Source organism: Lissotriton helveticus, chromosome 7, assembly GCF_964261635.1.
Source record: "Lissotriton helveticus chromosome 7, aLisHel1.1, whole genome shotgun sequence".
NCBI classification, from domain to species: domain Eukaryota; kingdom Metazoa; phylum Chordata; class Amphibia; order Caudata; family Salamandridae; genus Lissotriton; species Lissotriton helveticus.
Window position 1 is genome coordinate 1577103111 of NC_136068.1, and position 23418 is coordinate 1577126528.

Sequence of the window (23418 nt, forward strand, 5' to 3'; positions counted from 1 at the left end):
ATATGCCCAATCTCTACTTTTAAAATTAAGGACATCACTTTAACAAAAAAAATACTGGAAAAAAATCACAGTTCAAAACGAAGTTACAGTTCTGGCTCCAACGCTGGAAACCACCAAAATTCCACAGTTATGGTTACCAATGCACATCATACATCCCATAACTTGTGCCACCGCCATGCTGCTTTCCTGTTCTCTATTTTCTTAACTCCGTATTGTTTGGAAATTGGTGTAGTGAGCTTGGCGATAGGTGGTTTGGCGTGTTTGAGCTAGAATCATAGCTCGGGGGCGACTGCTGTGCCTGTGCTCAGGCCTGGTCGCCCCCACGCTCCTCTGCTGCTTGCCTCCTGCTGCCGCTTCCTGTTCTTGATTCCTGTTCCTGATCGGGCGACCCAGCTGCCGCTGAGCCGCCCGCCCGCACCAGCTTATTCCCGCCGCTGCCTCCCTGCGGCCCCGCCCCCCGCCAGCCCATTCGCCGCCCCGCTCCCGCCAACCAGCTGATCCACCCACCCGGCTCCCTGCTTAAGGGGACCGCGTCCACTTGATCGGGAGCGACTGCTGTGCCTGTGCTCAGGCCTGGTCGCCCCCACGCTCCTCTGCTGCTTGCCTCCTGCTGCCGCTTCCTGTTCTTGATTCCTGTTCCTGATCGGGCGACCCAGCCGCCGCTGAGCCGCCCGCCCGCACCAGCTTATTCCCGCCGCTGCCTCCCTGCGGCCCCGCCCCCCGCCAGCCCATTCGCCGCCCCGCTACCGCCAACCAGCTGATCCACCCACCCGGCTCCCTACTTATGACGCCCTCGCGTACGCGCAGCGGGCGAGCCGATTGAGCGACGAAGGCGCGCCAAAGGCAAGCCCGTCTGCTCCCGTCCGCGCCTGGACCGCGCCCAGCGCCAGGACCCCTGGACCCCGATGGACCTACGACGCCGCCACCCTCATCGCACTCAAACCCGACCGAACAAGAGCCTGCCACGGAGCCACCCCTAAACGCACCCTAGGACTCTTCACCTGTCAAGCCTGCAAGTTCACTTGCCTCCGGACCTGCACCACAGCTGCCAAGCCGAGCACCAGCATCAACCACCTCAAGGGCATCCTGCTCAACACCCGCTCCATCCGCAGACACGCCATCGAACTTTGGAACCTGCTCGACAATACTTGCGGTCCCCTTATGTTGCCACGTTTCTGCAAATCTACATACTGGTGCTGAAGGTAGTGGTAAGCAATAGTTCTAGGCTTAGAATGCCCTTTTGAGTCTGTGCAAACCTAATAACTTGCATGATTTAAGGGTTTTCAACAACTCTTCTCTAATCGTTTCCAATACTGAAAAATGTTGGAAATGTAATCCTGACAAAGGCAGACATAAACCTTCTTCCAGAGTTAGGAAAAAAGTGGTTGGAGGGAAAATAAACTTGCAAACACTCAGGTGTTCGCATCAGCAAACTACACATGCATATTTGCTCATGCTAAAATGCAGTTCACAAATATTTTGAGTACAATTTCTTGCCCTACTGCTGTAAATTCTTGTGAATTCACGAAAGCCATATAGCTGACCTTAATGCAAGGACATATACCAAAGGTGCACTTTTGAGACTTTCTTTAATAATTGGGCCCCTAATTTGGTCTGGAGTTACCCATGAGCTTTTGTGTTTATTAAAATGCTCTCTCTGTATCAGCTGGCTTCACGGTGAGTGAAAGCATTCAGCTCTTTCACAAGGAGCATATCAGCACACAAAGTAGTTTTGTTCAGTGTGTGCTTTTTTTGAGACCAAAAATAATTTTTGCTTTTGCCAATGTTTGTTATATTGGTGAGGGTCCTGCAGCTCTCACATGAATAAGGTTTTACAAAGACCATGCCAAAAGAAGTCACGCATTGCCAAAGCTAAAATGCTGGCTACCATTTCAGACCTACTGGCTTTGCCAATGCTTGTTTATTTTTGTTTCCCAAAATCTTATTGAAACTGGTTACACTGATTTTCTAATATGAATATTTTGGGGAAATACTAGCATGCATCAACACATTTTACAAAATGATGCTGAAAAGAAATGTTACCTGTAATTTTACAGTAGTTTAGCAAAAAATGTTTTCCTACTTTCATTTTTTAGGAACATTTTATATTGAAAGCAAAGAATCATTATTCTTGCTTTCAAGCTTCTGCAAATATTAGCATCTAATCACAGAGCATTCTGGGAGCATTATGCATAACCTCATATTGCTAAACTTTGAAACTGTGTGTCCACATTTTTATACTGGAACCACTGTCAGTAGTGCAGTCAGAACTTACATTCACTGAGAGCGCTCAGCCTAATAATAAAGGCTCTCAATTAATGAACCATAAATACAAGTTTGAACAGCATTAACATATGCACAAAAATATTAACTTCACTGCAGGCAGTGCCCTTCCCTGAGCCTTAAGATGGTACTGCAAACTGGCAGCCAAATGGTTTGCGCAGCAGGGGGTTGAGCCTGCTTGTCCCAAGGACAAAATGCACATTAAAACTTGTTGCCCTTGACCCCAAACAATATGTCCTGGGCGTCGGGCTATAGGAATTCCACATCACTGCTGCCAGTCCTTCTCTCCAAGTCACAGTGGTGGCTTCAGTTCCTTCTGCCTCATCGCCATGCAGACCCGCTTTTCTAAGCAGCATATTCCTCAAGCAAGGGCACCTCCAGGGTTCCTCCTAAGCAGCTCCTCCTTTCAAGGCGGTTCCAAGGCTGCTAGTTCTGGCAGGCTACAGGACTTTCCAGGTTTCTGGTCCCAAACCTAGTGATGGGGGTTGTTGGTCAATACCCCTATCCTAGATCAGAAAATAATTTGTTGGCACCACCCACATTGGGGCCCCGTATTCTGGTCGAGAAATCATGGCACCTTGACTGGTAGTTTCTTTCTTGTACTTATTTTGCTAGCAAAGCTTGTATATTCCACCAGTCCATCTCTGGGACTAGGTTCAGACAGTTCCCTCCTTTTGCATATTCCTCCTGGTCTGCTCCAGTTTGCAGCATGGGAGTAAGGTGGGGTGGAGGAATTGAGAGATTTCTGTCAAAAGAGATTCCAAAAGAAGCATACAATAGGGGGAGGTTTACTACTTAACAACCATTTAGCCTGGTGTGGGAAATAGTTCTGGGGAAGTGGAAAGGCTTTTTCCTTACACTAAAAAGGGATCGTTGTCTCTTGTCCTCCACACCTTCAAGTCAGGTCCATTTCAAACAGCCTGAAACGTGTTTTGTAGAAGCCCTGCAATTCATGTTGCTCTGTGTGGGTCTCTCCAACTCCCTAAGTTAGGCTCCACTATATTGCATTAAATTAAATTGGATTCCTGTGTAGCCAAAGTCATAGCCATATACCCACTCTTTATACAGCCTAGTGTGCACATACGAGTCAAACACTCACATACATCACCAATGTCCCATATGGATGGAGGTAATGATCCAGTTGCATGGGAATGTCAGATCAATATAAATCTATGGGAGAAGCTGGTAGACAATTCTCATAGCAGGCGACAGAGACAAGATCTATCCCACCACTATAATCACTCTTATTTTTGCATTAGTAAATGAATGCAACACAAAATATCCGAGGATTAGTTTTATTCTTCTTTGTTTACAATTTCATGCACATCTTTCTTCTCTTTCTCTGGGTATATGAGTTACGATGTTTCTTTACATGTTGGATTGCCAACATGTGTTTCACCATTGGAAAAGTTATGCGTAGGGCATTTTCAAGGCTAAAAATAATTTTGTGAATCTGATAATTAAAATTGCTACAATGTTTGGAGAGTATTACGAAAGGTTTTTGAAAGTAATGAAAGAACTCCCTTGGGTGCAAAATACTGATGCAGCAAGTCAAACATGAGTGCACATGCCAATAGGTGATAAAGAAATTATTGGCCATATTTTCATAGATATCCGTATCCATTGTACATACAAAGTTTGAAAGAAAACAGAAGCAAGTTCAAAGAAGAATTTTAAAATTCAATGGCTCTAGGTAGACATTTAAAGAGAGAAAACAAATCTAAAGCCAAGGACAAAAGTAAAGGTAGTGGAAAAAAAAGTAGAGATTCCGAGTAAGTAGGAGTATAAATTAGTACCAAAGTAAGGAACATAGTTGGGCTAAAAGATGCAAGGCTAATTTATTCCTAATCGGTTGGGAGTAGAACAGAACAGAGTTTAAGTGAGGCCGTAATTGGACCAAAAGTATCTCAGAGTATGATCGGAGAGAAGGTTTGATTACAGGGAAAAATCGGTGCACTGTTTGCAGTGGGCATTGCTGTCTTTTCTTTTTATAAAACCTATGCTTTCCACCAATACCACACTTTGTAACGTGGCCCACTAAGTGATTATCCTATCCATTTTACAGAGATAAAAATGTATCGCCTATCCCACCTGAAGTAGAACATTTTCAGTCCAATTTTTAGGTACTATTCAATTCTGTCACACATCACCACACACACAGATTAAGATAGTAACTTACTTTCCAGTTTGATTGCCTAGTGCTTTTGTTGGAAAGAAAGCCTTTTGACCACAAAGTGAGCATTTACAGAAGGCTGAAACATGTTGACCACCATTTAAGGTTTTACCAACTGCCGTCCTGTTTCAATTTACCTTTGGGTGACCATGCTAAAATTATGATCAGGTACCTCAGAATGTTATTTTAACTCACTACTATTTCTTATGAACCCATTACTTTCCGTTAATGTCAGCCTTAGGGACTACGTGTTCAAACACCACAAATCGCAATGATAGGGACCTTCACATACTACTTTAGTAGCTGTGTCTTCCTATGCCGGCTAAAATAACTCCTTGAACATTGAGTTTAGCCCGCAAGTGTCATACAGCACTACACAGGGGTGAGCTGCAGGCCCATTGATTAAGTATGCCACCCAAAGGTTAAGGCCCAGCGTCTGGCTAAATAACACTTTATCTAGACTCCTTTATAAACTACCAGACTCGACATTCATCATTTGCGTCAGGGTCGTACCAATGACCTCCTTGAATAATGTCAGTTTTTTAAATTAGTCTTCAGGGAGATTTATTCTAGTTGCTGGTTTCCCTCTAACTCCATTTGAGTTATATACACCATCACATAACAACAGATATTCACATCACACACTAACACACATACAAACACAAAAACACTACCACTGCGCCAACCCACACTCCACAGTAGGATCTTTCACCTGCACCCACTGCCAGTTCACTGCATACACACCAGCCCATCCGCCAGCCCTACCCAGAACACACCAGAGACACCACCTGCACAAAAACACCAACTCGCATGCGCCCTTCTCAGCACACACTCACTTTGCAAGCATTCCACTGAATTATGAGACCTCTTTGTCACCCTCGCATTGTCTTCCTCACTGAGACCTAGCTCAACCCCACATCCACACGAGACATTGCCACAGCGTTCCCAGACGGATATAAAATCATTCACGAGGACCGCCCCAACAAGCCAGAAGGAGGAACAGCTATAATCCACAAAGAGATCATATAGCATACCACCACTTGGAACACCCCCGACCCCATGAAACATCTCACCTTCAAGCTCCACACGGGCGACAAGGCAACCATCAGAGACAACCTCGCATACCGACCCTCAGGCTCGCGTTTCAGCTTCTGCCACATGATTGCAGACTTCATTGGGCTCCTGGCCTTAGACTCCAAGGACTACATATTCCTCAGCAACCTAAATTTTCACATTGACGACCCCAATACCAAAACACTACACACCGCCTTGACAGTATGAGCAGCCTCAGATTGACCCAGATCATCCACGACCCTACACACACTGCAGGACACACACTGGACCCAATTCTCAGCTCCATCAACCACGTCAAATACAGCCATCTCACAGAACTCACATAGACCGATCCCTCCATCATCCACTTCAGCATCTCCAGCCCCTGCACCGCAAACCCTAAGATGACAAACGCCCCTCACCGGAGGTGGAATAAAATCTCAGAGACCAGCTGGGCGAATGCCCTTGACACCTCCAACCCTGTTACCACCGCCAACCTTGAACAGGGAGTGAAAAACGTCAATGCCGGATCACCAATTGTACAGACCGCATCGCACCTATCAAGAGCAGCATTCAGAGAAAATCCTCTAAAAAGGCCAGCTGGTACACCCAAGAACTCAGAACAGCGAAACTAGACAGCTACCAGTTTTCAAGGCGATCGCGCACCCACAAGGACACCTCCAACAGGGCTGCCTTCAAAACCTCCCTCAACCTCCCTCAACCTCTACCACCGCATGCTGAGGGCAACAAAGAAGACATCCATTGCTGCACTCATAGAAAGCAGCGCCAACGACGCCATGGAACTTTTCAACATCGTTAAAGAATTCTCCAACCCGGCTGCCAGTAAAAACAACATCACACCCTCACATGAGCTGTGTGACAACCTAGCCTACTTCTTCCAAGACAAAATCGCATCCATATACAGAAACTTCGAACTCCAAACCACGCCTATGGACTTCCTCAACAGATACACCAACACTGTAACTGACACAAACCACACACTGATCACCTGGAACATCCTCTCCACCAAGGACACCACCTTCACCATGAAATCCATCAAATCTGGAGCTCCCACAGACCCATGTCCGCACCACATTATTCAACCTTAGAACCCAAAGGATCGTCCAGCAACTCACCACCCTACTCAACACCTCTATCACCACCACAACATTTCCCGATGCCTGTAAACACGTCAATGTCAGACCACTACTCAAAAAACCTTCCTCCGACCCCAGCAAACTAAAAAACTACTGGTCAATCTCCCTGCTCCCAGTCCCTGCAACAGTACTTGAAAAGATCATCTACAATCAACTCATGACCTGGAGCAGAACCAGCTACTCAACGCCTTCCAGCTTCCGCAGCAATCACAGCAGCAAAACCACCCTGATCGCAGCTACTTATGACATCCAAACCCTCCTCAACAGAGAAGAGACATCAGCTATGATCCTCCTCGACCTCTCAGCAGCCTTCGACACCTTATCCTACCACATACTAATCGAAAGACTCCACCACATCGGCATCCTAGGGGACGTACTCAGATGGATCACCTCTTCCTCACCGAGCGATCCCAGAGGATCTACCCTCCACCTTTCACTTTCGAACCCAAGGAGATCACCTGCGGTGTTCCCCAGGGCTCATCCCTCAGCCCTAGGCTCTTCAACGCATATATGACCCTGCTGGCCAACATCGTCAGATCCCCCTACTCAACATAATTTCCTACACAGACAGCACCATACTCATCCTCTAACTCACAGACGACCCCACTACCACCAGAACCAACTTCCACAGATGCATGACAAACGTCGCTGCCTCAATGAAGAACACCTGCCTGCAGCTGAACACAGACAACACAGAAGTACTGACCTTTGGCAATAGCAGCAACACATGAAAAGACTTCTAGTGACCATCAGACCTAGGACCCGCACCCCCTGCCTCCAATCACACCAGAAACCTCAGAATCATCATTGACAACAAGCTCACCATGAAATCACAGTTCAACGCCATCTCCTTTGCATGCTTCCTCACTCTGCACATGCTACGGAAGATCTTTCAATGACTACCACAACACTTGAGACACACCGTGATACATGCCCTCATCACCAGCCGACCGGACAATGGCAGTGCCCTCTACATAGGAATCGCCACACACCTTCTACAGAGTCTACAGGGCATACAGAACGCCGCAACCAGACTCATCCTTGGCCTTCCCCGGTGAACCCACATCAGACCCCACCTCAGGAAACTCCACTGGCTCCCCATACAGAAGAGATGCCAATTCAAGCTGCTGACCATAAGGCTCTGCACAGCCAAGGACCCACCTACGTAACCACCACCTTAACTTCCACCGACCATCAAGAAGACTACGCTCCACCTCCCTTTCACTTGCCCATACTCTCATCATCTACCTAAGCAAAAGTGGAGGACCCTCCTTCCCCCACATCGTAGCAAAGAGCTGGAACATCCTCCCCATGCACCATCACCTCACTTACGGAATTACGAATGACCCTCAAGGCCTTGCTGTTCAAATAAGCCTCCGGGCCTGCAATCTCCTGGATACCCTATTGGGTGATTAGCCATGCTTTAGACAAACGTATACACACTCTCCCTCTTGATGCTTATCACTCTCTGTGTTAAGTTTCCATTTCCGCACGTGATGTACCTATTACATGTGTACATAATGTACGGGAGGAAGTATGCACATATACTATGCTTGTTGTACTTGGTATGCATGTGATTGTACTCCTTGCATTGCAACCTCTGCTACATACCCAGTATCTGCTATTTGTCTTGGGGAAGTTCACACTGCTTCGGCCAACGCTTTGCAATTGAGTATTACTGAAGTCTAGTAAGAGCCTTTTCACATATAAGAACCTGTCTGAGTGAGAGTCTCTATAACCAAAGGTTATGCATGAAAATGTCGTGCTTCCATGTTTTTTCCTGTCCCAGTGTTGGAGTGGTACTCAAACTCTCCTGGCAAAGACTACAGGGACAACCTCTTCTGTCTCCCAATTGACACATTCATCTGTAGAGCCAGAGTTGAAGAAAGAAATGAAAAGAAGGGAAGTGAGGTTTGAGGGAGCACCTTTGACCAGGCGCCAAGGCTCCGGCCTGGAACTTAGAATTGAATGGGCGTACCCTAGAGTGCCAATATTGCTGACCAGGCCAAGGTGTCTTGGCATAAGAGAGCTGGAGATGCTTTGGGAACAACTTGTGACTCCTATCAATCACGTTTTAAGTCTTTTGACAAATTGAGAAGGGCTCTGAAGTTATTTTTCAGTCATCTTCAAATTGGCGAGTTGGTTTTGATACTCGAGTTCTGCATTGTGGAAAAAAATGGGGGGCCCATGCCCGACCCTAGCGGAGTGCACAGGGTAACTCCGAGATGTGGAAAATATAATGAATCTATTATGAAACAAGCATTTGCAATGCAATAGGTCTCGCAGTTGTGAGAGTTTGAGCTATTGGCATTGTAAATGGCAATGCCTTTTATTTACGTGTTGGTCTTTAAAACATAAATGAAAGGCATTGTCATTTACAATGTCAATAGCTTAAACTCTCGCAAATGCGAGACCTATTGCATTGCAAATGCTTGTTTGTGGTTAGTTACCAGAGAATTTAGCATCTCTGCTCCATCTCGCTCTTCGTCTTGAGTTCCAAAAGAGTGCAGTGGGCACTTTAAAACACTGTTTCAACAAAATGTTTAGACTGCAATGCAAAGATCTCTCTCAAAACATTTAATATACCTTTCGGCAATAACAAAAAATGCTTTTCCTAAACTACAAACACTTTATGCAAATTATGCCCATCGTTTGAGGAGTAGTGCTATTTAAACTACCACAAACATACAGACACGCATACCCACACCACGTGTGCATCACTCTTGCACACAGAGTAATCACCTCAGTTAATCCCTTTAACACCCGCTGTCCCACCTATAAACACCCTTTCACAACTTGCACATGTACAGACCACACTCTGCTACTGTATCGTCCTGTCTCCTCCACACACATGCACTCAATCCCCTTACTTGATCCTCCACATTAAACATGCCAACCCTCGCTCCCAAACCTACAACTAGGCTATGTAAGCTCGAGGACGAGGTACACGGCGATGGCTGCTTCTGTGCAAGTCCCAGGACCTAGTGCGCGTGGCCGAGGAAGAACCAATACTTACGTTAATAGAGGAGGGGGCTCTTCTCAATTGCTCCTGTGTTGGGGAAGCGGCGGGCACGAATTAAAAAAACCGGCGGGCACGAATTAAAAAAACCAATCACCGCCGCAGCCCGGAGGAAAACACCGGAAGCAGATGTCCGGCCCGCCGCCTGGTTGTGGGCGGGGCCGGGAAGAGGTGGGTCCGCTCCGACTGCCTTGCGGAAGCTTTGCCTGTTGTCCTCCGGTCTCCCGAGTCGTGAGGGAGACCGGAGATGCCGTGCCAGCCATGGCGGGGGGGGGGCCGTGCACAAGAGGGAGCCCCTGCTGGAGAAGGAGACACCGGCCCGCCGCCGAGCGCCAGCCGACCCGGTGAGTCCCGAATAGAGAGGAGGGGCGTGAGGCCTCATGTATGCGGCGGCCGGGGGCGCTTCTATGTATGCGGCGGCAGGGGGGGGCGCGGTGCACGCACGTGTCTGTGTGTGTGTGTGTGTGTGTGGGCCTTCCTGCCTGCGTGTGCATGTGTGTGTCTGTGGCAGGGGACGTGCACGCCGCCGGGCTGGGCGTGCGCGCTCACGAGGTCAAATCTCCGGCAGGAGAAGCTCGTGACAGTCTGCTGTCCACATTCCCCTAAAAGTGATTACATTAGTTGTCTCGCATAGACAGCAAAAGCTTCGCTTTTGCTTTCGTCTAGCGAGACCTAAAAAGGAGAAAAAAATCTTGACTCGTGAGTCAAAACTCAAAAGGAAATTATGAACATGTGAACGGCCATTTAAGGTATTGAATTCGTCTACCATTGTGTGAAAATTACGAGTTTCATGACTACCGAGTTTCACAAAAGGTTATAAAAAAAAGACAGGAGGACAGTATATAAGGCAGACAGCTAGGTATGTGCATAGTGTGGTTGTGCTGATTGTATGGAGAATCCTGTGGGGACTGAGAGCAGGTGATTGAGAACCGCATCCACCTCCACTGCGCAAGGTCGAAGGTCGCGCACTGCAGGTGTTGTCTGATAGCAGGGTTGGCTGATAACAAGGGTTAGAGTGCAAGGACATGTCCTGTTCCCAACCCACTGATGGCAGATCGTTGGGTGGAGGGCCCAGCTGCGATGCAGGGCCAAAGGATGCAGGGTTTGTGTGATAGTGGGGATGTGGGCGCAGGTCCTGTTCTGTAGTGCTTGCCTTGCCTGCGCCCAACAACCACATTTTAAGGCCATCTGCAGCGGGGGGAGGTTGACGGGCAAGTTTGGGCAGAGGGCTTGGCCACAGGGCATATGCCCAATCTCTACTTTTAAAATTAAGGACATCCCTTTAACAAAAAAAATACTGGAAAAAAATCACAGTTCAAAACGAAGTTACAGTTCTGGCTCCAACGCTAGAAACCACCAAAATTCCACAGTGCCATAACTTGTGCCACCGCCATGCTGCTTTCCTGTTCTCTATTTTCTTTAACTCTGTAATGTTTGGAAATTAGTGTAGTGAGCTTGGCGATAGGTGGTTTGGCGTGTTTGAGCTAGAATCATGACTCGGGGGCGACTGCTGTGCCTGTGCTCAGGCCTGGTCGCCCCCACGCTCCTCTGCTGCTTGCCTCCTGCTGCCGCTTCCTGTTCTTGATTCCTGTTCCTGATCGGGCGACCCAGCCTCCGCTGAGCCGCTCGCCCGCCCGCACCAGCTTATTCCCGCCGCTGCCTCCCTGCGGCCCCGCCCCCCGCCAGCCCATTCGCCGCCCCGCTCCCGCCACCCAGCTGATCCACTCACCCGGCTCCCTACTTATGACGCCCTCGCGTACGCGCAGCGGGCGTGCCGATTGTGCGCCAAAGGCGTGCCAAAGGCAAGCCCGTCTGCGCCCGTCCGCGCCTGGACCGCGCCCAGCGCCAGGACCCCTGGACCCCGATGGGCCTACGACGCCGCCACCCTCATCGCACTCAAACCCGACCGAACAAGAGCCTGCCACCGAGCCACCCCGAGACGCACACTAGGACCCTTGACCTGTCAAGCCTGCAAGTTCACCTGCCTCCGGACCTGCACCACAGCTGCCAAGCCGAGCACCAGCAACAACCACCTCAAGTGCATCCTGCTCAACACCCGCTCCATCCACAGACACGCCATCGAACTTTGGGACCTGCTCAACACAACCTCACCAGACGTCGCCTGCCTCACAGAAACCTGGATGAACGCCTCCTCATCGCCATCGCCATCCCAGACGGATACAAGATCATCCGGAGAGACCGCGTCAACCAGACTGGGGGAGGCATCGCCATCGTACACAAGAACACCATCCGCATCAGGACCGACTCCAACGACACCTTCGCCGCCGCCGAGTATCTCCACTTCCAGATACACACTGACCCAAAGACGACCCTCAGAGGCACCCTCGTCTACAGACCCCCTGGACCACGCACACAATTCAGCGAAGACATCACGGACTTCATCAGCCCGCACGCCCTCCGCTCCACTGACTACATCCTCCTAGGGGACCTCAACTTCCACCTGGAGAACAACAAGGACCGCAACACCACCGCCCTGCTGGACAACCTCGCCAACCTCGGACTCAAGCAAAGGGTCAACACCCCCACCCACTACGCCGGCCACATGCTTGACCCCGTCTTCTCATCCAGCAAGCACAACACCTTCAGCCTCTCCACCGGACTCCACTGGACCGACCACAGCTGCGTCCACTTCAGCTTCTGAAGAACCACGACCCACCGCCACCCGCAACAGGTTCCTCACAGGAGCTGGAGCAAGATCACCGCCGAGCAGCTCACCACCTCCCTCAGCCAGAACCCACCCGCCAGCACAATGAACCCCAACGAAGCAGCCCGCAACCTCACACAGTGACTGACCGCCTGCGCCGACGACCTCGCTCCACTAAAGAACCCTCCCAGCAGACCAAGAAGCAAGAAAGCCTCCTGGTTCACCGACGAACTCAAGGACTCCAAGAAGAACTGCCGCACCCTCGAGAAAGCCTGGCTCCTCGACCAGACCACGGACAACATAACCACCCTCAAACAAGCCACCCGCAAGCACCACCAGCTTGTCCGCACCACCAAGAAGAAATCACTGAAGGAACGACTGGACAACAATGCCCACGACAGCAAGGAACTCTTCAGCATCGTCAAGGAGTTCTCCAACCCCAGTACCGGCAACAACGACATCACTCCTTCACAAGATCTCTGCGACTCTCTCGCCTCGTTCTTCCACCGCAAGATCGCCGACATCCACAACAGCTTCGACGCACCATCCACGCACCCAACCGTCGAACCAGCGCCCCCCACCACCACCCTCCGCACCTGGACCACGGTGACCACCAATGACACAGCTCGCACGATGAACACCATCCACTTTGGATCTCCAACCGACCCCTGCCCCCACCACGTCTTCAACAAGGCCGACTCCATCATCGCACCCCAACTCCGGGACGTCATCAACACCTCCTTCAACACAGCCACCTTCCCGGAGAGCTGGAAGCATGCCGAGCTCAACGCCCTACTGAAGAAACCAACAGCGGACCCCACCGACCTCAAGAACTTCGGCCCCATCTCGCTCCTCCCTTTTCCTGCCAAAGTCATCGAGAAGACCGTCAACAGACAGCTTGCAGCTTTCCTCGAGACGAACGGATCCCTCGACCCCTCGCAGTCCGGTTTCCGAGCCAACCACAGCACCGAGACCGCCCTCATCGCAGCCACCGATGACATCAGAACCCTGCTCGACAACGGGGAAACAGCGGCCCTCATCCTCCTGGACCTCTCTGCAGCGTTCGACACCGTCTGCCACCGCACTCTAGTCCAACGCCTCAACAACATCGGGATCTCAGAGAAGGCATTGGAGTGGATCATCTCGTTCCTCGCCGGAAGAACACAGAGAGTCCGCCTCCCACCGTTCCGATCCGAGGCCACCGAAGTCATCTGCGGCGTACCGCAAGGATAATCCCTCAGCCCCACCCTCTTCAACGTCTACATGAGACCTCTTGCAACCATCGCACACCAGCACAACCTCAACATCATCTCCTACGCCGATGACACCCAACTGATCCTCTCCCTCACCAGAGACCCCGCCACCGCCAGAACGAGCCTGCACGAAGGGATGAAAGACGTCGCCGAGTGGATGAAGAACAGCCGCCTGAAACTGAACTCAGACAAGACGGAAGTCCTCATCCTGGGACCATCGCCCTCCGCCTGGGACGACTCCTGGTGGCCCCCTGCCCTGGGCACCGCACCCAAGCCAACCGACCACGCACGCAACCTGGGCTTCATCCTGGACTCTTCCCTCTCGATGACCAGACAAGTCAACGCCGTCTCCTCATCGTGCTTCAACACCCTGCGTATGCTCCGAAAGATCTTCCGATGGATCCCGACCGAAACCAAGAAGACGGTCACCCAGGCACTCATCACCAGCCGACTGGACTACGGGAACACCCTCTACGCGGGAACCACAGCCAAACTACAGAAAAGACTCCAGCGCATACAGAACGCCTCCGCCCGACTCATCCTGGACATCCCCCGACGCAGCCACATCTCCGGCCACCTGAGGGACCTGCACTGGCTCCCCGTCAGCAAAAGGATCACGTTCAGGCTCCTTACCCACGCACACAAATCTCTCTCCACGACCTGGGCCCCAAGTACCTCAACGACCGCCTGACCTTCTACACGCCCAACCGCCAGCTACGCTCCACAAGCCTCGCCCTCGCCGCCGTACCACGCATCCGAAGAGCCACCGCCGGAGGAAGATCCTTCTCCTACCTGGCAGCCAAGACATGGAACTCCCTCCCCACCCACCTCCGGCTGACACAGGACCATCTAGCCTTCAGGAAACAACTCAAGACCTGGCTGTTCAAGCAGTAGCGAACCCCTCCCCAAAGCGCCTTGAGACCCTTCCAGGTGAGTAGCGCGCTATACAAATGCTATGATTGATTGATTGATTGATTTACAAGCCTCTTGCGCTGCTGGTGCGTCGGGAAAAGTGACGTACCGGGTGCGCAAGGCTTTGTAAATAAGCCTCTCGGTTTTTAACAATATTTTTTCACTGAATGTGGTAGATGACATTCTGGCTGTAGTATATTTTTGGAGTCAATCAATCAATACACTTTATTTGGAGGCATTAACCATTCATAAAAGCTTCGCACAGCGCAAAACAAGCATAAAAGTACAATTCTTAGCAATAAACCAAAAGTGTATTCATAGAAATACCATAAAAAAACAGAATACAAATTATAAAATATCGCCCGGGCTAAAGTCAACATAGACCTATATACTCACACAGCCGAGTTTTAGGGAGGACCCAATAAATGTATCATTTACATTTTTGGAGTCAATATCCTGACATATAACAGCCAGCGCTACACACGCTTGGTGTGAAGTCCACTCTGAAGTGGCTGAGAGTCTCCAAGTTAAAAGGTAGAGGAGAAAAGAGTTTGGTTTGAAAGGAACGAGAGAGAAAATGAGGCATTATGGACATTTGAAAGCACACGTTCACTCCGATAGACAGGCAGGGCTGTATGAATGTGCATCGTTGGCAGAAGTGGATAGCCATGATTGGACGGGTAACAGAGGATGGGACACTGCATATCTGAGTAAGAACTGTTTGAGTGGAAGTTAGCTATGGCTTTATGGGGAAGGCGTTCCTGGATAAATAGCCAAGCGAACAGAGACAGGCGCAAATTAAGAAGTTGTTGAGAATATTATGAGCCTTAATCTGCAGACAATAAACTAAGGCGGGTTAAACTAGGCCCTTTACTGAACTCGTCTGCTAATGACTGTGCAGTCAACACTGCGCACCACTAATCTCCCCTTAAGTATATGAACAGACTGTGAGCATCAGGAGGATTTAATTACATGTTTCAATCCACTCATTAAACTCTCTGCAGCAGTTAGTTCTGGGAGGAAGCCAATGAGGGAAATGATTTTGGAAGCGCATACGCGCTGTCACATTGTCATATGGGCAGTAGAAATGTAGGAATAGATTTGCATATCTACACATGCACACAGACAGATGTGTGCACACATTTACATACACCCAGACACATAGATTCACACACATAGCTATACACACAGATAATTGTACACATATGTTTTGGTACATTCAGAACCACACTCACTCACATTTGTATTCTTCCCCCCAAAAAATGCAGAAACTGAATTATGGTTCTGACGTTAACACGAAAAAAACCTGAAATTCACCAGTTATGGTATGCAACAGAGACCGTGGCCGCCATGTTTTACTCTTGCCATACAGTTTTTTAGTGCCATTTGCAAATTAATGATTTGTGAATAGCGGGCAACATGAGCTATGGTAATGTGCTTTGTGTGTTGCATATCATAACTGGCAAATTGCCCTTGGCAATGCGAAAAGGGAGTTGACATGCAACCATGCCTGAAACCCAATCCTGTCTTTGCAAGGCCTTAGTCCATGTACAGTGGAGAGTAGCTTCCAACTCGCTGCAGACTTAAAAGAGACTACTTACTATTTAGTTTTTTGGCAGTGGTTCTCAGATCAACAGTTTTTTTTAAAGAACTGGGGTAAAGCTTTTGAGGTTTTTTTAAAAGTGTTTTTTGTGTTTTAAACTTATTTTGTCAACTATAGTGCCAAGTGGCTACTTTCTACTCATGGAACTTTGGAATATGCTCTTCTGTTTCCTTCTCTCCGGTCTTGTTATGCTAACCACTCCAGACGTAGACTTTGCACTCCACACAGTGTAGAGAGAAAGCCCTCTGGTGCAGGCTCCTCTCCTCCTCCTGACAGTCAACAACTCCTTGGGCATGCTTAGCAGAGTGCCACTATCTTCAGTCTCTGCTCTGTTCTAATCCTGGCAAGTCATGTACTCATTCATACGCTTAAATCTTTGTGGAACAGTTCTGTTTATTGAGGTCCACCATGTACATAACACAGGTTTTCTGCCTACAACCCGGAGGCCAGGCAGTGTTGCAGAGACCAGTTATCAGTAAACAAATAGACAAAACAAGAAACATAAACCCGCCCCTTCCCCCTCTCCTCCGCACCAGTATCAAATATTCACTGTTTGCCCTACTGAGTTACGCCCCACAGGGGCCCCTGGTAGGCGTCCCCCACTGTAGGGAGAGCTTATGCCACCTCTGGCTCTCGTGGGGGGAGCAAGCGCAAGATCTGCAGATATTTGGGGCAGGTCACTTCCCTAAATTATGCAAAGAGAATTTGGATGAAGGGGGCCCAGAGATCAAGATAGGCGGCTACTCTGTTCTCTACAGCGAGGGATCGTCTTGTTAGATTCTATTCATGATGTTCGCACTGGAACATCCACACGTCAAGGTTCTGGAAGGGTTGGGTAGAACACAGAAGGAGGTTATTCGTCGTTGCTCTGTGTCTTGCTGGAATAAAATGAAGAAGTTAACACTTACCTGGCAGTCGTGACTTCTTTTCATTGGCGACGAGGTTCCAGCAAGACTTCCATGTGTGCAGTTTCCTGGAGCTCTGGTCCGCGTAGCAGATTCACCGAAGTTCTGTCTGCGGATCAGCCAAGGGAACAGAAACCACCTAATCCGAACAGTTTGTATCTGTCTGTACACCATTGCGGTACAGGTACTCTGAAGAATCACAAAGATTTGTGGATCTGGTGAGACTTTGAGCAAGGTACGTGTCAGTTTACTTCGGGGCTTGTGAGTGTCTCGCGCACCCAGCTCGTGACGTGCTCGCTCATCTCAGCTTCATCTACGTGCAGCGCCTGACGTAACATGTCCAGACGCAGAGCTTCAACGTGCCTCCATTTTTTACGAGCAACTTCGGATTAAATATTCAGTGCGTCGAGCAGTTGCCTAGTAACGAGCACGGCAAGCTGTTGCCAGCGACGCACACGCTAACTCGGCATACTTAAAGTGCGTCTGGTTTATGTTACAAGCTTTTCACATCGATGCGCACGCTAATGTAATTGAAACTATTTCCAAGCCCATAATTGTTACGAATTACATCAGCGACGCGCACGCTAGTATCTTTATATTGACAACAATGTGCATGGTTAAACTGTTTTGAAAGTCATATCTACAATTTTAACATTTGCTTCCGCTATACGCACGCTATATACAATTTCTGTGTGTCTAATAAATTACATCGATTACTGTAAAATATCAGTCAGTTGGATTATCAATTGGATTAAAATCTTTGCCTATTATTTTACAAAAGTTTTCTTTGTCAACATGCAACAATCCTTAACAGCTCCTCTAGCATTTTCCCCAAATCCATCTTCTCCTGAGTTAGATTAGGAGAAGTGGAAAGAAAGCTTTGAGACATATTTGGATGCTATAGATGGCGACTCTTTGAAACATAAAAAGAAATTTGCTATTTTGAGATACTGTCTCGGATCTGAGGGTCGCACCATCCTTAAACACACCACAAAAGTAGTAGTTCTATTAGGTGAAGGTGAAGGTGATAGTGAAGGTGAAGATGTGTAAGCCACAGCAATCAAATCTCTGGACAATAGATTCAAAGCCTGTAAGAACATTACATTAGAAAGGCATACATTTATAAAAAGAGCACAGCTTTCCGGTCGGTCAGCCACTACTTATGTTGGTGCATTACGTATATTGGCAGAATCCTGCGATTGTAGAACTTTTGTGGAAGAAATGATAAGGGATCAATTAGTGGAAAAAACTAATAGCAAAAAAGTCCAGGAAGCTCTTTTAAACAAGCCAAACTTATCCCTACAAAAAGCGTTGGAGATTGCTGTAAGAATTAAAGCACTTCTTCTCATTTGGAACAAATGTTTATTTCTAGTTCTGATAGTCAAGCACAAAGTGTTTCTGCCATTAAAAGCAAATCCAATTTTTCTTTAAAAGATAAACACAAAGGAAAAAAAAAAGAGATGGACATGCCAACACTGATAGTAATTCAAAGATCCAACAAACGTTGGGAATGTTATCGTTGAGGAAGTAGTTCCCACCTTGGAAATGCTAAATTTTGTCCAGCCCTCAATAAAACGTGTAGTAAGTGCCAAAAGAAAGCTCATTTCGCAAGTACCTGTAGATCGAATACTAAATCTTCGTCATTTGGCAAATCATGTACATCATCTACGAAAAAATTCATGAATATAGAACAATCTTCAGATGTATCATCTTCAAGTGAGGAGGACGAAATTAGCATGTTGTCTGTTTCTCAGAATACTGATGTCATCGCTATAGTAGAATCAGAGTCCAATGTGTATGTTAACTTTGAATGGAAGGAACATCAAAGTACTAGCTGATTCTGGCTCCCCATTCACTCTTATATCTGATAAAATATGGGAGGATTTGTTTAAATCTCAAGGTCATATTTTAAGACATACCTCTGTCAAACCTATTAATTATGGTTCTGGCGCGCAAAGCCAATGGTTCTCTTCGTATGTGTGTTGATCTTCACAAGCTAAATTGCAATATCTGGATAGATCAGCATCCATTATCAAACATAACCGAGATGACCAGCACCCTTAAGAATGGTAAGAGGTTCAGTCTGATTGACATGACATCGGCCTATCATCAGGTTGACTTACATCCTGATTCACGACACTATACGGCTTTCATCACCCCAGAAGGATTATTTCAATTTAAACGCATGCCATTTGGACTTGCATCTGCTTCAGAAGTTTTTCAGAGGATTGTTGAAATTATGTTTAAGGACATCCCTGGGGTGATGGCGTTTCAAGATGATGTTTTAGTCTATTGTTCAGATCAAAGTCAGCATGATGAGACTTTATGTAAAGTCTTTAATATTTTGAAAGAAAGGGGTGTTACACTAAGTGTGGAAAAATGTAAAATGAATGTATCCTCTGTAGATTACTTGGGGTACAAATTGTCTGAAAAAGGGGTTGAGCCAAAAGCTAGTTTAATTAAGGCTATAGGAGACTTCTATACTCCAAGTGACAAAGATCAATTGAGATCCTTCATGGGGCTAATCGAATTCTATGCCAGATTCATTCCTAACTGTTCATCAAAAACTTTCCACATGAGAAATCTCCTGAAGAAAATGTTTATTTTTAAATGGTGTAAGGAATGCAAAAAAGAATTTAAAACAACTAAGTATGAGATTGCACATGCCATTCCCCTTAAACTTTTTGACATCAATGATAATAGTATAATTACTACAGATGTCTGTCAGAAGTGCCTTGGCAGAGTACTTATGCAACGTAGGAATAGAAGAGATGATGTAGTAGCCTTTGCTTCAAGAAGTCTAAAAGGGGCAGAGGCAACATACTCTGTAATAGATCGCTAAGCCTTAGCGTGTTGGTGGGGCATTGTTCACTTCAAACACTACTTATGGGGCTCCAAATTCACTGTGAGAGTTGATCACAAACTTCTAGTACAACTTTTCACAACTAAAGGTGGAGAAAAGGCAACACCCCGCATTGCTAAATGGCAGTATAGATTATTAGAACATAACATAATTTTGATGGTGAGTATGTTCCAGGAAAAAAGAACATTGTGGCAGATTGTCTATCTAGATTGCCAAGTGATAATGATTCTAATGTCATTGAAGATGTTGATGAAGGAGATGTATTTTGTTTTGCCATTTCTGAGTCTTGTGGTGTCATTTTGGAAGGTGAGTGGAGAGATGCGTATTCCTGTGATGAGAGCATCAAAAACGTGATGGAGATGATTCACACAGGATGGAGCAGTCAATCTTCTTTTGATGATTCCATTGGTAAATTTAAACATGTTTTTGATGAGTTATCAATAATTGATGACTTTTTATTTCGTTCAACTAACCTTGTAGTTCCAACTCTAGCTCATGAGGGGCATATAGGCATACGTGCCATGAAGCGGAGGGTTAAGGAACAGTTCTGGTTGCCTAGTCTTGATAAGCATGTCGAACATTTTGTGAGAGATTGTTTGCAGTGTGCCATTAGTGACAAAACTCAGGTGACTGTTCCCAGCCCTATTCAAGCTGTGGAGGTTCCTCCGAAACCATTGTCTAAACTGCCTATTGATATCGTTGGTCCTTTGAAGTTATCAAATCATGGTGTTTCAGAATATGGAATTGTTATTATGGCTTAATACAGTTGTTGGCCAGAGCTAAAACTTGTAAAGGATCCCACAACTTCAAGTATCATAGAATTTTTAGAATTTCTTTTTGCAAGAGATGGCATTCCCGATGAAATTATATCTGATAATGGTTGCCAATTCACTTCATCAGAATTTGAGGGATTTTTAAAATTCATAGACATAAAGCATACTAAAACATCTATCACCCTAGGAGTAATGGCCTTGTGGAGAGGTTTAATAGAGTGATCAAAGAGAACATACAACTATGCAAAGCTAGTAATCTTAATTGTAAAAAGGAACTTAAAAATGTATTATGAGCTGTGCGCACTACTCCTAACTCTGACACAGTTGTTTCTCTTTTCGCTTTACTCAGAGGTCAGGTTCCTTCTACAAAAATGATAAGAGGATGGATGGGTGCATTCAGTGTACCAACAACCAAATTAGAAGAAAATAATAAATGGAGAGCAGAAGCTCAAAAGAAGTATGTTCAGCCTTGCACAAGACAACTCAATGTGAAAGTAGGATATTTAAGTGTTCTAGAATTTTGCTTAAGGGTTCGTCAAAGTTTTCTCATCCTCAGCTTGTAGTGAGAACCAATCAAAGTGCTGTGAAATTGAAAGATGGAAGGTGGTGGAATAAAAGTAAGATTTCTGTTTATAATCACCACAATTCTCATCTTGTACCAATCAAGCCACTTATGATCGTCATGATTCCAATCAATCTACAACTTGTACTAACCATACTACCACAGGTCACAATATTCACATGCGTAAGCACTCTTCCAGGTCAACTAAATTACCTAGCAAATTTCAAGACTATGTAATGTATTAATAAGTTACGACATGTTATGTTACTATCTCATTTATTTATGTTCATGAAAAGTCATTGGTAATTAATTCTTGTATTCATTGCTTCTAGTATTTTTTTAGTTTTTCATTTGTATAGGAGAAAGATGTATTTTTTTTTAGTTTTCCATTTGTATACGAGAAAGATGTGCTAGGTTCTATTCATGATGTTCACACTGGAACGTCCACATGTCGAGGTTCTGGAAGGGTTGGTATTGCAACGGGTAGGGAGAACACAGAAGGAGGTTATTCGTCGTTGCTCTGTGTCTTGCTGGAATAAAATGAAGAAGTTAACACTTACCTGGCAGTCGTGACTTCTTTTCACGTCTCTCCATGGCCAAGGAATACCAAAGAATATTGTGTGGTTTGGGACGCTTATACAGAGCCCAAACGCGGGAGGATCGCTTGGTGTGTAGCATTTAATGCTAAAGCCATCTGGCGACCCCGTAGCGAGTGCCACGGGAAGGTCAGAGGTTCAGTAGCCCCAGCAAAGTGTAAGCGGGAAAGCGCTGGAACGTGGTGTGGTGTCAAATGCTAAGTCGTTGTCATCCAGGACCTGCTCCCAGAATCTGGACAGTTTGGGGCAATGCCACAAGAGATGCAAAAGAGAACCCCTCTGCCCGCAGCCTCAACATTTCACTGAGTGCCCCTTGTTCCATCTGTGTATACATGTTGGTGTGAGATACCAGTAGTAGACTATTTTGTAGGCCTCCTCTGTACCCGCCATGCTATGTGGTGTGTGGTGTATTCTAGAATAGATATCATTCCATTCTTTTGAGGAGAAAGAGCGCACCAGTTCCTCCTCCCAGTGCAACATGCCTTTGGTTTTACACGCAGAGTCGCTGTCAGAAAGCAGAGCATAGACTCAAGAGATAAGGTGCTTATCGCCCTCCTTACAGACCAGCCACTTCTTGAAGACATTAAGTGGGCGGGATGCCCTGGAGAGAGCACCCAGTGCTGCATTTTCAATTAAAGAAACACATCTGAGGCAAAGAGAGAGTAGTCCTGTTGAAGGGGATAATCCCAGAGGAGTCAAAAAGGGAGCCCAATCGTTTGCACCCATGGTCACGCCAGAGGCTGAATACTTCCGAGCCGCTACCAGGCGGGAAGTCAGGGTTTTCCACAGTCAGCAACATCGGGGTGAGGCACGTCATCAGGCCCCACCTGAGGGCAATGCAGTCACAGACCTTCATAGTCGTAGTCCTCACTGATGAGGAGTACAACCCCCAGGCTCTATGTTTACAAGGCAGCCACGCCTCCCGTCAAATATTCACGCCTGCGACCTTCTGATCCATAAAGGGCCAGTGCTTTTCTGAGAGAGGTCTATTGCACTCTACGAGATAGCGAAGTTGCATGTCTTGATAATATCGAGTGATCAGGGGGAACCCTAAGCCTCCCTCAACATTGGGCAGTGAGAGTTGTTTATAATGGAGTCTCTGTCCTATCCCACCCTAGATGAATTTATTGTTAGCAACTTTCAAGGAGAGAAACACCACGGGTGAAGGAGTCAGCGGCAAGGTCTGGAAGATGTAGATAATACGCAGTAGTACAGTCATTTTAACTATGGCTATGCAGCCCGACCAGGACAACTGCAGACAGCTCCACGAGAGCAGCGACTAAGGGCCAGATGTACGTAATTCCCATTTACCGATTCTAAAATACCAAATGTTACCGATTCGGTATTTTAGAATCGGTAAATGGGATGTAGGTAAAGATTCAGTACATTTTACCGAATCAGTAATATTCGGTATTACCGATTCGGTAAATACCGAATCGGTATTTACCGATTCGGTATTTACCGAATCGGTAATTCCCATTCATTCCTATGGTCCTCGGTAAATACCGAATTGGTAAATACCGATTCGGTATTTACCGGATCGGTAATAGGGGGACCATTTACAAGGGTGGCAGGGTGTCACATGTATGTCTGCCACATGC

The 23418-nt window shown here is 47.0% G+C and overlaps 1 protein-coding gene across 10 annotated transcripts in view; it reads left to right on the forward strand.

Moving 5' to 3' along the window:
* GFY (golgi associated olfactory signaling regulator) overlaps positions 1-23418 on the forward strand; it is a 242513-nt gene that overhangs the window by 66759 nt on the left and 152336 nt on the right. For 2 of the 10 annotated variants that reach the window (XM_078650967.1, XM_078650968.1), the window contains one exon: positions 21009-21153. The exons of 6 other annotated variants lie outside the window; for them this stretch is intronic. In XM_078650967.1, coding sequence (XP_078507093.1) covers positions 21009-21153 — 145 coding nt within the window. The remainder of the gene's footprint in view (positions 1-21008; positions 21154-23418) is intronic. 2 more of the 10 variants (XM_078650969.1, XM_078650970.1) reach the window with 1 other exon arrangement.